This window comes from Notolabrus celidotus, chromosome 1 (assembly GCF_009762535.1).
Source record: "Notolabrus celidotus isolate fNotCel1 chromosome 1, fNotCel1.pri, whole genome shotgun sequence".
NCBI classification, from domain to species: domain Eukaryota; kingdom Metazoa; phylum Chordata; class Actinopteri; order Labriformes; family Labridae; genus Notolabrus; species Notolabrus celidotus.
Window position 1 is genome coordinate 25,496,556 of NC_048272.1, and position 15,869 is coordinate 25,512,424.

Here is a 15,869-nt window from a genome sequence, read left to right on the forward strand (position 1 = left end):
TTATTTTTGTTTTGTTTTGCTCTCCATCTTTCATTGTAGCCAGATGAGTGCAGTCCTTTTAAATTTTAGGCTATTTACCAACTATCCAGCATCTTGCCTTTGGTTGCATTTAAATGGAAATCCTTTAAATGGAGATATACCAGTGTATTAGTTCTTTATGCAAAAGCTCCCACGGTAGGGAGATTCAGCACTTTGTAATCAATATTGCTTGCTAATACATTGGTGATTGATAAACTGGTAATAGTAGAATATCAGGGTAGAGTTCAAATATTATAGACAGGATTCCCATAGTGATTACTAGTGATGGTGAAATAAAGCTTCATGAATGTTTTCTTGTGTTTGTTGAGCCCTCTGGATGGAGCTCTCTGTTCAACAAATGGTTGAAAGGACACTGAATTGCCATTCATTCAGCCTTTATTTTCAAACCAAGAGCGCCATCTAGAGGAGTCAAAAAATACAACTAATGGTTCATGAAGCTTCATTTGCCCATCACTAGTGATTACAAGCTCGGCAATTTAGTGTTTTCATAGCAGGGGACGGTCTGGTCAAATAGCACTTTCGTCCAACGTGGATACACTCAAATAAAATAAAATAAATCTTGCTTTGCATTATTTAGCAAACATAAATATATAACATCCTTCCCTTGTGGTAAAATCTCTTATTGATGTGTTTTGTTCCTTGTTTTTACACAATTGTCTCGCATGTTTTGATTCCTCATATGACTAGGTTTACATTTTTACTGTATTTATAACGGTATTATTCTGGCAACCACAGCTGCCAATTTTTTTTTCCATAAAAACAACATACATTTTTTTACACAGTGTAGTCTTCAAATCTGGCACACAATGCTGCAGGAGCCGTATTGGTCTGCAGCGCTTTCATGATGTCACTTCCCCTCTTTTTAAAATTAAATTACTTATTAAAACCCTCAAAACTATTATTTGTATCAGTAGATTAGGTGTTTCAAAAAGATACTAGGGAAATAAAAAAATATACATGCAATAATTAAGCCAAATGTCTCAGAAATAGCACGTGGACATGAGCATCATAAGAGCTTGTTTAGGAAACAATGTGACACACCTTTTCCTGGCACAGTCACATTTAAAGAGAAATGAAAGTCAAGAAAACGAACCTTATGCTTTAAAGAGTGTTAAGAGTGTTTCACTTGGGTACGCATAAGTGATGTGTCATGATCAAAAGCTGCGGCTCTGAGAGCCGATGTTTTATAGTGAATCAGAAGAGCCGGCTAACATCAAGAGAGAGCCAGCTCCCAGTTTTTTCCTTTCACTGCTTAGCTCTCACAGTGCTCAGCCCCAGCTCTGCTCACAGCAGAACTTTGTTTTGATTGGTCAGCATGGCGGCCATGCGGCCAAACACATGTGAGGATATGGCATACAGGTGATTGACGGGAGGCTGTGTATCGTGGCTACATCTGTTCCTTCCGAGAGAGTATTCTACAGGGCAAATACTCACTGAGAGGAGAAATCAGATCAGCCCATCCAAGCTGAGGCATCTGATTTTTCTCAATGCCAACCTGCATGTTTGCTTGAGTTTGGTTCTGGTTCTGTTTGCTTGAGTTTGGTCCTGGTTCTGTTCTGTGGATATGTTTGCATTTTTTTTTAAATTCTCACAATAAAAAAGTTTGATTAAAATACTAAACAAAAGTAAGAATGGTTTTGTAACAGAATAAATGCACAAAATTAGGCAATTAAGGCTTCTCATAAAAACACTGTACTTAAAAGGGTTTTCAACACACACACCATAATTTTTTGCAAAGTTAAGGTAAAATATACGGCCACAAAAGATCCTAAATAAAGAGCCGTTCGGGAGTCGAAAGAGCCGACTCTCTGAAAAGACCCGAACTTCCCATCACTAGTACGCATGATGCTGCCTGATATAGCTCTGTTTCATAACTACTTAAACGAAACCTAACTCGGAAACGGAAACCTATTGTCAGCTGGGTTGCTATTTCCAAGGTTTGCACCTGCAGTTATCGAGAAAGAACGGACTACACGGAAGACCCAACAATCGGTTTTAGTCCTTTTTAAACACTGTCGTGAGTAGACCAGATATCATCACCATGAGCTCTCTGAACCAGCAGTATGAGGAGAAGGTGCGTCCCTGCATCGACCTCATCGACTCTCTTCGCTCCCTGGGTGTAGAGAAGGACTTGGCGCTGCCGGCTATCGCCGTGATCGGGGACCAAAGTTCTGGGAAGAGCTCGGTGTTGGAGGCGCTTTCAGGGGTGGCACTGCCGAGAGGGAGCGGTAACTTTTATTAACTTTAACCCTATTCTTTAAAAGTTATCCCACCAGGAATGGTCCGATAATTTACATATGCTTACTTTATTAAATATGAAAACAAATTCAATTTTGATTGAAAAACTCATTCTGTTAGAGGTGCATACTTTGGGTTAGGGTTAGATTAGGGTTAGGTGATTCAGATGGTGAACATTTCATACATTTCTGTAATCAGCCTGTTTAATGTCATTGCCTCACTGTTTTCTACAAAACAATGAAATCACCTAAATAAAAGGCAGTTGATTATATTGATGTTTCATTAATTTTATGAAATATCCATGCATGCATGCACGCACACACACATTAACTGTTGCATTAACCTTTATTCCACAATGTATTTTTGTATCTTTCATCTGTGTTTTTGAAATGTTAAAACATACTCGGGGTATTTTGTTTATATCCGTAGCCATTTTATAGCTTTTTTTTCCAGTGAACTGCAGCGATTTATTGGGAATATGAACAACCACCCTGAGTAACATGTTTCAGCATTTCAGAAATACTGATGAAAGATGAAGAAATACATTGTGGAACAGATGTAAGCTTTGAAATTGGGTGGGCCTTAAAGGTGACATATCACGCTTTTTTCATCAATATATATTGGTCTAAGAGGTCCCCAAAACATGTCTTTAAAGTTTATGCTCAAAAAAACACTTTGAAATCAGATTTTGGTCTGCCTGAAAATCCCTCTTCGTCAGTCCTCCTCAGAACACTCTGTTTTCTCTCTGACCACGCCCCCTCAGGAAGTGGGTGTGCCTCGGCTCTCCAGCATGTTCATCTAATGTTTACATGTTGGCTGAACATGCACGGCTGCTCATAGATCGCGTTACTTCAACCCTCTGAATCTGATCCTGATGGAGAGGCGCCTGTAGCAGGACCTTTCTGAAGGATTGGTCACAGATTTAGTGTTTCTTGTTGTTTAATTTATCAGTATGTCGAGGTGTGTCTTGGTACACAGCTACGAACATGTAGCTATGTGGCTATGCTAACTAGCGCTACCACTTATCCATGATAAATGAAAATCATCCACTAGATCTTTAAATCTGCAGACGTGGGGAGTAAAACCGACCTTTGTGTTTATTAAGACAGCCTACAACTAACATGCCTCCCTCCTAAGCTCCTTGTTACCACACATTTGTGCAGGTAATGAAAAACGGAGGAGGGGTTGAGTTGTATTTTATACAGTCTATGGGCTGAACAAGCTCCAAGCTCTGACTCCGTGACAGACCGGCTATTGTTGTTACGTAACAAAAACACAGAAGTCTGAAACGGCTTGTTTCACACACATTTACAGAAAGGTGTAGAAATCAAAACGGGCAGAATGGATTTTTTTCATTCTCGGGGGGTTTGTAGACATGCCAGGGAAACATATTTCAGGTAGAGAACCATTAAAAAGTCAATTTTGCATGATATGTCACCTTTAAGATCTCCATGGCAACCAGAAAACATTTCATGTAGTACATGGGCCAGAACTGGGCCAGCAGCAAGATTTTAGTTTGATATCAGTATGTAGTGTATGGGCCAGAACTGGACCACAACCTTAATCTATTGTAATAAACAGACTGGGCCGTGTCAGGCCCACTAGTGTTTAGCCAGACAGTCATGCAGTAGATGGGACAGACTTGGCCCGGGGAACCAGCCGTATACTGGGCCAGAGGAAACGCTAGCATGTGGCCCAACTACAGGCCAAAATAATTTTGCTATCTGGGGATGCACCTGTCAGACCTGTCAGATGGCTCCTTAGGTGTGGAGCAACATATTTTACAGAGTTTTAGATCGAACCTTTCACTGAGTACACTGTATTTTATTTTGATTGTTTTTTTTCTGCTTGTCTTATCTATCCCTTGTTATTCATTTAGGCATTGTAACAAGATGTCCTCTTGAACTGAAGATGAAGAAAATACCAGAAGGAGAGCAATGGCATGGAGAGATCAGCTACCGGGACTTTAAGGAAAAGATAGAAGGCCCTGCAGATGTGGAGGAAAAGATTAGAGAAGGTACAAAACACAGCATTTGGAAATGTATCTAGCAAAGGTACATTTTTTCTTCATGAATGGTCAGCTTTTCTTTGTTACATAAACCAAACACTGTTTCTTGTTCCCTCAGCTCAGAACCAAATAGCAGGGGTAGGAGTGGGAATCAGTGAACATCTCATCAGTCTGGAAATCGCCTCTCCTGATGTTCCAGACCTGACGCTCATTGATCTGCCTGGCATCACTAGGGTGGCTGTAAAGGGACAACCTGAAAACATTGGAGAGCAGGTGAGCCTGTCTATACGTTGATCACGAGGAAAATATAACACAATCAGTTAGATTAATCTTTAACTGTACTGTTAATTTCTTCTTTGGAAAAAAATCTCTAAACTAAAGCATAGGTGATGAGAGAGTATGTAGCCATTATTGTTCAAAGAAAGAATAATTAAACTGATAATAAATAGTGAAAAGGCAACCAGATAAACTGGTGCCAAAACATCCACAAGGCCGGGTTCGGATTGAGCCTAATGGTTACATTGCGCCCCTATAGGGGGCGGACTGGGTTCGATTTCAGCCTGCAGCCCCTTCCCCGCATGTCATTCCCCCATTCTCTCCCAGTTTCCTTTTGCAGTCACTGTTCTGCATTTCCTGCAGACTGGAGTGTCCACAAACACCCTGTATTTTTTACCAAATCCAAAGAATTTCCAAACTGATGCATCACTCAAAGGGCTCACTTTCCTGTAGTTTGGAGATCATAGATCATGCATTATGGTAGGCTGGAGGCAAAAACATGTTTCCTCTTGAGTTCATCTGTATCTTCAATGTTTTATTATAAACTCAGATAAACTTTTCTGTTATCACATCTCTGAACAGCACTCCCATCAATACAGGATTGTCACACATCCAAAAATTGAAAGCACAAAAAATGAACACAATGGATCTGTAATTCATGCACACTTCATTGTAATGCACACAGTATGTATTCACATTACTGAATAACATTAGAAAAAATTTAAATATAACATTTTTGTGAGATACAGTAAAAAATAATAAATCCATAACATATATAAATATAAGAGGCTGGTGATCTGTTACTACACTTGATCTTTGCCATGGATACAGAGAGAGGAGCCAGTCCTCTGTGACCCTGGACACATGAGCGCACACACATACAGTGCTGTGAAAAAGTATTTGCCCCCTTCCTGATTTCTTATATTTTTGCACATTTTTCACACTTAAATGTTTCAGATCATCCCAAAAAATGTATTATTAGACAAAGATAACCAGAGTAAACACTACATGCAGTTTTTAGATGAAGATTTTATTTTTTAAGGGAAAAAAGTTATCCAAACCCACCTGACCCTGTGTGAAAAAGTATTTGCCCCCTAAACCTAATAACTTGCTGTACTACTCTTGGAGGCAATAACTGCAATCGAGTGTATGCGATTACTGGCGATGAGTCTTTTACATCGCTCTGGATGAATTTTGGCTCACTCTTCTTTGCAGAATTGTTTTAATTCAGCCACACTGGAGGGTTTTCAAGCATGAACGGCCTGTTTAAGGTCATACCACAGCATCTCAATCGGGATTCAAGTCCGGACTTTGCCCAGGCCACTCCAAAACCTTCATTTTGTTTTTTTTGAGCCATTCAGAGGTAGACTTGGTGTGTTTTGGATCATTGTCCTGCTGCATAACCTAAGTGCACTTAAGCTTGAGGTCTCGAACTGATGGCCAGACATTCTCCTTCAGGATTTTCTGGTAGGAGCAGAATTTATGGTTCCATCAATTACAGCAAGTCAACCAAGTCCAGACGCAGCAAAGCAGCCCCAGAACATCACTCCACCACCACCATGTTTCACTGTTGGCATGGTCATTTTTATCAAACGCTGTGTTGGTTTTACACCAGATGTAACAAGATGCAAACCTTCCAAAAAGCCTTTGTGTTATTTTTGGTCAGCAGTGGGTTTTGCCTTGGAACTCTCCCATGGATGCCATTTTTGCCCAATCTCTGTCTTATTGTGGAATCATGGACACTGACCTGAACTGAGGCAAGTGAGGCCTGAAGTTCTTTAGAATTGGTTCTGGGTTCTTTTGTGACCTGGATGAGTCGTCGCTGTGCTCTTGGAGTAATTTTGGTAGGCCGGCCACTCCTTGGAAGGTTCACCACTGTTCTGAGCTTTCTCCATTTGTGGATAAGGTCTCTCACTGGGGTTCTCTGGAGTCCCAAAAAGCCTTAGAAATGGCTTTGTAACTCTTTGCAGACTGATAGACATCAATGACTTTGTTTCTAATCTGTTCTGGAATTGATTTGGATCGCAGCATGATGTGTTGCTTTTTGAGATCTTTTAGCCCACTTCACTTTGTCAGACAGGTTCTATTTAAGTGATTTCTTGATTCAACAGGTCTGGCAGTAATCAGGCCTGGGTGTGGCTAGTGCAATTGAGCTCAGCTTTCCAAAAAATCAGGTTAATCACAGTTAATTTGTGATTTAACAAGGGGGGGGCAAATACTTTTTCACACAGGGTCAGGTGGGTTTGGATAACTTTTTTCCCATAATAAATAAAATCTTTATTTAAAAACTGCATTTAATGTTTACTCTGGTTATCTTTGTCTAATATTAAAATTTGTTTGATGATCTGAAACATTTAAGTGAGAAAAATGTGCAAAAATATGAGAAATCAGGAAGGGGGCAAATACTTTTTCACTGCACTGTAGATTCCAGAGTGATTGCTTGTTTTTAGGGATCAGATCTCAGTCCGTCCTCAGGACACTGTGATCCAATTTGTGATCCAATCACCCAGGACAGATGGTAATGCCAAAATGTGGAAGCTTATTTTTACCCTTCATAATTTTCTTTGTTTATTTGGTTAGAACAGCCCCAAACAAAATTTAGTTTTTCTAACACACCTTTTTAACTCCATACATTATATGATGTTTTCAGATCAAGAGGCTGATCCAGAAGTTTATCAATAAACAAGAAACCATCAGTTTGGTGGTTGTTCCTTGTAACGTGGACATAGCAACCACAGAGGCCCTGAAGATGGCTCAGGAGGTGGACTGTGATGGAGAGAGGACTCTGGGTACAATGTAGAAAATGTATATGAAAAAATGGCCATGTCCAAGGTAGTGGACTTTTCAATAGTTCCTGGTCTGTTTGTCTTTTTTTCTTGCTCAGGTATCTTGACTAAGCCTGATCTGGTGGACAAAGGCACTGAACAGACGGTGTTGGACATTGTCCATAATGAAGTGATCCACCTGAAGAAGGGCTACATGATCGTCAGGTGCAGGGGTCAGAAGGACATCACAGACAAAGTGTCTCTTACTGAAGCAATAGAGAAAGAGAAAGAGTTTTTCCAAGAACATTTGCATTTCCAGTAAGTTTGTATAAGGCCAGTGATTTGCATGTTCAAATGTTATGTGATGTATGATCTGCGTATGTTTGTTTATGTGTACCGAGTATCATGCATCAGATGATTTGCATTTTGAGAGTATGAGGAATGTAAGAACTAACTTTTTATGTTTGCTGTAGGATTCTCTTTGATGAAGGCCATGCCACTGTTCCGAAACTGGCAGAAAAACTAACCCTTGAGCTGGTGCATCATATCCAGGTGAATAACGCATACTTCTTTTTACTTTCTCTACAGACTGCTGTAGAAGCTTACTTCAGGTATTAAAGGTTTTACCCTTGTGTGATTTTTAGAGATCTCTGCCACAACTGGAAATGCAGATTGAAAAAAAACTAAGGAAAACTCAGGCAGAGCTGGATAGGTACGGCAACGGACCCCCATCTGATGTAAATGAGAGACTGAGCTTCCTCATCGATGTGAGTTTACTTTTTACATGAACAGAACACAACACCTCCAATCCTCAAGTTTAACCACAGTGATGTGAGCCTCAGTCAAAACTAATTTGCCCTCTTCTATTATTTTAGATAGTGACTGCGTTTTCACAGGATGCTATCAGCCTCACCACGGGAGAGGAACTCAGAGGAGGATCCAGGATCAACATTTTTTCTGCTTTAAGAAAAACGTTTGCGGCATGGAAAGAGATCATAGACTGCTCAGAATTTAACTGTAAGCAGTCTATTCTTTTTAAAACTGTACTTTTTTTTCAGTGACCTGTTTTACTTTAGTTCTTTGCTCCTGCTGTAATGACTGTTAGTAACCAATAGTTGTATTCTGTTTCACTATATTTATCCCTACTGCAGTCAACTGGAATATTGAAAGAGAGGTGGCCAGTTATGAAGCAAAGTACCGGGGAAGAGAGCTGCCGGGTTTCATCAACTACAAGACCTTTGAGGCCATGGTGAAGGAGCAGATCAAACAGCTGGAAGAGCCTTCAGTGCAGAAACTCAAAGAAGTGTCAGGCATGTGTTCTCGTGATCCTTCATTAATTAAAAGCCCGGTCAGAATTTGTGATGCATGATCCAGTATCTTCAAGTCTCTGAATGCTTTGAAATTTCTTCTTTTTTTTTTATTAGAATTTGTGAAAAAGGAGCTGCAAAAGTTAGCAGAGAACAGCCTTGTTGGATTTCCTCTTCTCGTCAATATAGCTAAGGTGGAACTTTCATTGTCTTTTGTTACTGTTTACTTGTTACTAAACATAACTGAATGATACTTACAAATCTTTATGCTCTTTAGGTGAAGATTGAATCCATCAGAAAGGAGAAGGAGGCTGAAGCAGAGGCCATGCTGAGGACCCAGTTTAAGATGGAGTCAGTTGTTTACACTCAGGACACCACATACAGCAAGAAGCTCGGGAAGAGGAAGAGGGAAGAAGTACAGGCCGTCTGTACAACTGAGCGTGGGGCCACCCTGAAAGAGATGACCAAACACCTTAAATCCTACTATCAAGTCAGTATACTTTACATCGTGTACAGTATATTTTATTAAACATGACACACATTTCAGATACACTTAAAAAATGTTCCTGTAATTCATTGAGATAACTCAAACTCAAACACCCAACATGATGAACTCTCAAAAGACAAAAAATAGAAAATAGTTATCAATAAGTCACTAAAAATGTGAAACCAGTAAATTAAGATTAAGTAATTACTGCTTTATTTATGACTCATCATTGACACCTTAATCCATTCTAGACTGACCATCCATTGATATCATTAACGATAAAATGTTAATGTTTAACTTGTAAATATTTTATGAAAATGACATATTCTTTGCATAATCATATTCTTATCACTTGGAGGGTTACCTTCTGTATTATACGTGAAAAGAGAAAAATATGATAGAAAAAACACCCATCTAATGTATTACTGATGAAGTAAACTGGTCAGTCATTAGCACTTATGTTATGTACACTTAATCAGATTATTAAGTATTTTTCAATCAATCAATTTTTATTTGTATAGCACCAAACCACAACAACCTTTATCTAAGACGCTTTTACAAACAAACAAATAAACATAGCAGGTCTAGACCATAATCTATGTTAAATTATTAACAAAGACCAAGACAGGATACAATCCAGTCACTGACAGGACTCGATCTTATCCTATCTTAATCCACCATGAGCATCGCAGTATTTAGCTAGTTACAGTGGCAAGGAAAAACTTCCTTTTACTGCCAGAAACCTCGGGCAGAACCAGAGTCATGTTAGTCAGCCATCTGCCTTGACCGCATGGGGGTTGGAAAGAAGGATAGAGGAGAATAAGAGAGAGAGAGAGAGCGAGAGAGTGATCGTGATGAGACAAATAGTAGTAGTAGTAGTAGCTGTTGCCCCTGGAGTCCAGCACGTCCGTAGCAGTGGGAGTCTGGAACGTCTACAGCAGGGACTCAGAGAAACCTACAAGACAATGGAGCTCAGGAACTCCAGAAAGGTCTATGGTTAATAGCTTTCAATGGGACAGGGATAGGTAAAGTAAGTGATGGGGGTGAGATAGGACCCAAGTGTGTCAGTGTGCCAAGCAGCCTAAGCCTACAGCAGCATAACTAGGACCTGGTCCAAGCCTGAGCCAGCTCAAACTACAAGCTTTATCAAAAGGGAAAGATTAAGCCTATTCTTAAAAGTAGAGAGGGTGTGTGCCTCTTTAGGTAAGACAAGCAGGCCCGCATGCTGGGAGCATAGCTTTCTAAAGGGATAGTATGGCACGATGAGTGCTTTAAGATACGAAGGTGCCTGACAATTAAAAGCTTTGAAGGTCAGGAGAAGGATTTTAAATTCTATTCTAAATGTAATGTGGAGCCAGTGTAGAGAAGCTAACACTGGAGAGATATGCTCTCTTTTCCTAGTTCTAGTGAGTACTCGAGCTGCAGCGTATTGGAATAGCTCAAGAATTTTTAGAGACTTATTAGGGCAGAGTGATAAAAGGGAACTACAGTAATCCAACCTGGAAGTAACAAATTCATGGACTAGTTTTTATGTGTCGCTCTGAGACAGAAGTGTCTAACTTCAGAAATAGTGCGCAAGTGAAAAAAGGCTGACCTTGAAATGTGCTGAATGTGGGACTTCCAGATTATTTAAGTATATCGTTAAATTTTGTTTAACGTACATGTAGATTACTTCACAGATGGTCTGTTGGTCATGATGGTATTTTTTTACTCTGTGGAAGCCAGTAATGTTAGGGCTGGAGATAAACTTGATGTTTAACCTTATATTTGTGTCCTCAACTGACTGCATCAAGAATGCCAAGCTACACATTCATAGTTTTCACGTGACGTCACACACTTATGGAACGCCCCCCCGGAGGGCAAAAATAGGCTTCTTACTGCTACGGGCCACGGGGAAATGACCGGACTCTGCTTCTAACTACGTGTTTAAAAACTTAAAAAGTGCCGGATAGTTGTTTTTCAGTTAAATGACAAGGAGACAAGCCCCGATTCTTCTTCTTACAGGGATTTTTTATTGTTTTTGAAGTGGGGCTGTATGAGTTTTATGCCACTAATTATACTAGCCACACTAGTTTGTGATTTGCTGGTATATCTTAATTCCCAAAGGTCTGAGTGACTGTTGTTAAGTCTTGATTGTGACAGCATGAAGTTTTCTCTGTTCATTGTGTGTAAACTGTGTGCATTAGCTCACAGTTTACACACTTGCATCAGCAGGTAACTCAGGAGCTCTCCTGCTCTCCAGTTTAGCGCTGAGTTTCTACACTTTTTCCTCCGATGCATTGAATAATCTTTTCCTCACTAAACCCCAGCTCATGAAGGTGTCCATGTGTATCCGCAGTAAATGGCAGACCTGAACAGCTGATCAGTGCACTGCAGGAGGAGGAGCACGTCTGTGTTGTGTCCGCAAATAATGCAAAAACAAACAGACATTCTGATGTCAAAGTGAAAGTGAAGTGCTGAATAAAATCACAAGTAGAGCGTACACCTAAACTGAGATGAGTGCTTGGGTCGGAGTCTTTCAAAAATGAGCTGAATTACCTGGTAGGACTGACCCGGTCTGCAGAAACTGTAGCCTAGCTTGCTGCTGTTTCTCCCTGCAGTTTTTCATTACAGGGGCCGAGCTGACCGGCATCCATTGTTGTTGGTACAATTATTAGTGACATGAAAGTCATACAACCCCACTTCAAAAACACTGAAATATCCCTGTAAGAATCCCATCTGAGAAATAAAATCCTGAGAGGAGGGGATTCATTATAATCGACGCTCTGCTGTCCTTGCTGAGAGAACAAAACAATAATAAAAGTCCACACATCTTTGAGCGAACATTTCATTAAAGGTAAATTGAAGTAAACAGAGTTATTTATTTATTGTATGTTCAGTTGATGTAGTACCCCTGACACGGTCCGTGTGCATGGACCAGTGTAAACAACTCCAGCAGTAACTTGTCGACACCGCTAGCTAACCAGCTAACGCTAGCTTAGTAATAACGTCTCTTTTCACAGCCAGACACTTTTATTCTGACAGTGTGGTGATAAAGTGTTCTTGGTAAAGTTAAGGAGAAGGTTCATATTTAGTGTTGAGGCTTGATGGTGAACTTTTGGGCGAGAGACACGGATTTATACGTCTGAATGAATGGAGGCCGTCATGCTACTATGCTCTTTTTTGCCCTCAAGGCTGCTGCGGGGGTCACGTTACTGAAAACTATGAATACTTGACACTAAGCATTATACATCTTACTCAGTGGTCTCAGTGGCCCAGTAAGGGACAAGTTCCTGAGCCAGCCTGGGCAACTGATGACCAGTGGCAGTGGACACACACTGCCCCTCTGTTTTTTTTTTTCCAGATTTCCACACTAACCTCTAAAGATGAACTCATCTCTCACTAGCTTTTTTGATGGGCATTTTTGTTTCTGTGCAGTGGCAATGACACGTAGTACTGATGTGGATAATTGTGGACTTTGTCCATCAGCTATAAAAAACATTCTGCCTTTGTTGTACTTGATTTGTTTGCTGCTAAACATAGATATTTGCATGTAAGTAAGTTCGTATGTAGGATAAAACTTGCAAAAGAAAAGTATTAAATGTCGTACAGTAGGCATTAAGAACATTACATCCAAAATACAGATATTTAAGTGACATAACCTGAAACAGAAACATCTAATCTTCATCCTGTCAAAACTCCAGATTGCCGGCCGGCGTCTGGCTGATCAGATCCCTCTGGTGATCCACTACCAGATGCTGCAGCAGTCAGCCATCCAGCTCCAGAGGGAGATGCTGCTGATGCTTCAGGACAAGGAGAATATTGAGTGCCTGCTTCAAGAAGACGGGCGAATAAAAACAGAGAGAATCCAACTTCAGAAGCGCCTTGAGCGCCTGACAAAGGCTCGTGTTCTGCTGACCAATTTTAGTATGAACATATACAACTTCAAAACAACACCCAAGATACAACAAGATGATGCCATAAATGGCAGTGACATCGCTCCAATGATCCTCTACAAACAGGGAGGTTCTGGGGAAGCAGGGGATGGCTCCTTCAAAGACAGAAAATCAGGAAGGCGTCAGGCCCCGGCAGGGTTCAGAATCAAGTCCTCAAGAGCTGATTCCCATCCACACTAAGATATGCAGCTAAACACCTGAGCTCTCCCATTTGCTTCATGCAGCACATAATCATCTCATCGCTAAAGAAATATCAGCCATTCTTCAGCTTAGGTGTTTTATTTAGTATGTTTATGTCTATTTACCCTTTAGCATATTTAGAATAACAAAACAATTAGGGCATTTTCTTGTACTGATACTTGGCCTATGACACAATTCCAGGTTCTATACTGATGTCTTATGATGTTTTAATGCTGAATGTTTTTATTATCTGTAAGATGACCTTGGGTGAGTACACACAAGGGTTTAACTATAGAAGTTCTGTTATTCACAGTCTTTGATTTCTTTTCTTTAAAGTATTACTCTTGTTATTATTATTTATACATTTTATTTCAAGTAAATTTGTGTAGTCCTGTAGCTATATTTGTTTTAATATCCATATCTGGTTACATTTAAATGGAACATTAAGCATTTTTTCTGAATAATTCCAAAGTCTTACTCTGTATTTTAAGTTTTCATTTTGTATTCTTATGTCATAGATAGCACAGAGCATACACAATCTGGATTAGGATCTATATTTGTGCTTTTGAATCCTTTGGCTGCTTCTTAGTCAATCTTGGCACTTTGAGGCAAACACTGTAGTTACCACAAATTAAGTTTTACTTCATTCACTACTTTGACACGGGCCTTTAGTCTCCTTGCTAACAGCTACAGTGTGCCTGTCTGTTAGTCAGCCCCCAACAATGAAAAGCTTGCAACCTTAATATCTTAAAAAGAAAAGAGTTCTCTCTCCACTGTGTGTGCAGATAGAGAAATAAGCTAATCAGACCAAACTCGGGGCGGGGGGTTCTGGAGCCAGCCTCTCAAAGCACTGCTGTTTCTGGCGCTTCCACTTTGGATCATTTCTCAAGATTGGAGGTTGCCACTCTGTGTTTTCATTCTTGATAAAACAAATTTGAAAAAGTAAATTATGTCATTACTTTGGCTTAGTTGCATTTGTTAGCTGTTTACAGGTGCACATATTAAATCTAACATTTAATCAATTTGTCATTATGGACTGTAATTTATGAATAACCTTTCTTGGGCAATAAAACTAGAAACTTCTCTTGTATCCCCCATGATTGTGTTGCATACAATCTTCCTTGCAGATAAGATCAGTTTATTCATTTTTTCCATCCATAATAAATTACTACAAAAAACGCATTGGGTATGACCCAACACTTCTTTCAACTGTTCATTTTAGTTTGGAAAGAAGTTTCACAAAGTTAGAAAAGCCTGATAAACCACTCCCACAAGCCTTTAGTTTGAAATGTACCCTTTAGTTAAATGGCTCTATTGTGCACTTTTACATTGCATTTTAAAATCACTTCTTGTCATGCTATTGTTGGTGTAGAAAAGATGCTTTGACTCCCAGAAAAATGAAAAAAATTAATTTCAGCAGATGCCTTGAACTAAATATTTGTAAGCTAACATGTCCACAATGACTTGTAATGTTTCAAAGATGCAATATTGATCTTACTTCTTAAATCAAAGTATCTGGCCTCTGAGACAGTCTTTCCCCTATTTTGGCAGACCAGATCCTAATGGGGTTTGCACTTTCTGCATGTCAGCAGGTAGGGGCCTACAGGTGATCCAGGTCAAGGTTGAGAATTTGCAGGCCTTGCCAAAGAAGATGTACATTGGAAGTACAGATGTACTTCCCAAGTTGTGAATTGCCTCCTGAAGACACCTTCTTTAGCCTCAACAAATCAGTCACACATATTCATGTTATGGAGTGTGTATGTGATTTTTCACACTGGGTTACTGTAGATTTAAAGCTGATTAATTTATTCAGTTTATTAGATTATGTGACTATCAGAGTATGTCCTTAAAACTATAAGGTACTAAAATGAATTTAGGATAGGTTCTTAGGACAGAACTACATACTTTAAGGTCCCTTTTTCATATATGCATTAAACTATCCTACAGGATTAATGCTTATGGGAATGGGAAGATGACAACAACAACAAGAAGATGGGGGACGCCATGATTTGCTTTGTGTTTATTTTGTTTTGTTGGTGTCGTGCCTACTATATGGTTCAAAAGGAGACTTCTAGTGCCAATTTGTTCATGTTTTGGTCCCTTATTAAGGCGATACCTTAACAACCTGTTAGAAAGGTCTTTGAAATGTTGTGGTTGATGGTGCGGTGCTGGCTTTTTTTTCTTTACATCTGGACTAATCACTGTCCAAAAGGTCATGCAAAGCCTCTGTAGTGTTGAGATACTTATTTGCTTTTTCCAAAAAGTCCCTCAAATCAGTGTTGTAAGCGCCATTAGCCTATTGCTCCCGATCGACTACCAGTTTTTGTAGTGCAAGAACTACAAACTGTGGCTGGGTCCTGTTGTTGCTGTTATATAAAGAGAGCACAGCTTACCAAGTCAAATTCCTTGTGTGTTCAAGCATACCTGGGCAATAAAGCTGATTCTGATTCTGATTACTGTTACTACTCCAAAAGAGTACTCAGCATTAAAAAAACAGTCCAAGTAGCACTTGTAGGTATATTGTGTATAAATGGTAATATTTAGCAATATCTAGCTGTCAGATTCCAGATTTAAACTCTCCCTTGCTAACATCTCCCATTGGTCAAGCTGTACACACGATGGTGGCCTTTGAAG

General features: G+C 39.7%; 1 protein-coding gene across 1 annotated transcript; it reads left to right on the forward strand.

Moving 5' to 3' along the window:
* The first annotated feature begins 1,854 nt into the window (after positions 1 to 1,854).
* Positions 1,855 to 14,320, forward strand: LOC117821331 (interferon-induced GTP-binding protein Mx-like). The gene is made up of 12 exons (XM_034695531.1): positions 1,855 to 2,267; positions 4,157 to 4,294; positions 4,404 to 4,558; positions 7,212 to 7,350; positions 7,446 to 7,644; positions 7,800 to 7,878; positions 7,971 to 8,093; positions 8,202 to 8,343; positions 8,478 to 8,636; positions 8,751 to 8,827; positions 8,911 to 9,123; positions 12,804 to 14,320. Exons 1-12 carry the CDS (start codon positions 2,081 to 2,083, stop codon positions 13,233 to 13,235), a joined length of 2,043 nt encoding a protein of 680 aa, XP_034551422.1. The 5' UTR covers positions 1,855 to 2,080; the 3' UTR covers positions 13,236 to 14,320.
* Positions 14,321 to 15,869: the final 1,549 nt, after the last annotated feature.

Excerpts from the sequence above, each read along its gene's own strand:
- LOC117821331 (XM_034695531.1), top strand. The coding sequence starts at position 2,081 with ATGAGCTCTCTGAACCAGCAGTATGAGGAGAAGGTGCGTCCCTGCATC. Across the intron at positions 7,645-7,799 it reads CAAGAACATTTGCATTTCCA|GATTCTCTTTGATGAAGGCC; the intron begins GTAAGTTTGTAT and ends TGTTTGCTGTAG. Across the intron at positions 7,879-7,970 it reads AGCTGGTGCATCATATCCAG|AGATCTCTGCCACAACTGGA; the intron begins GTGAATAACGCA and ends TGTGATTTTTAG.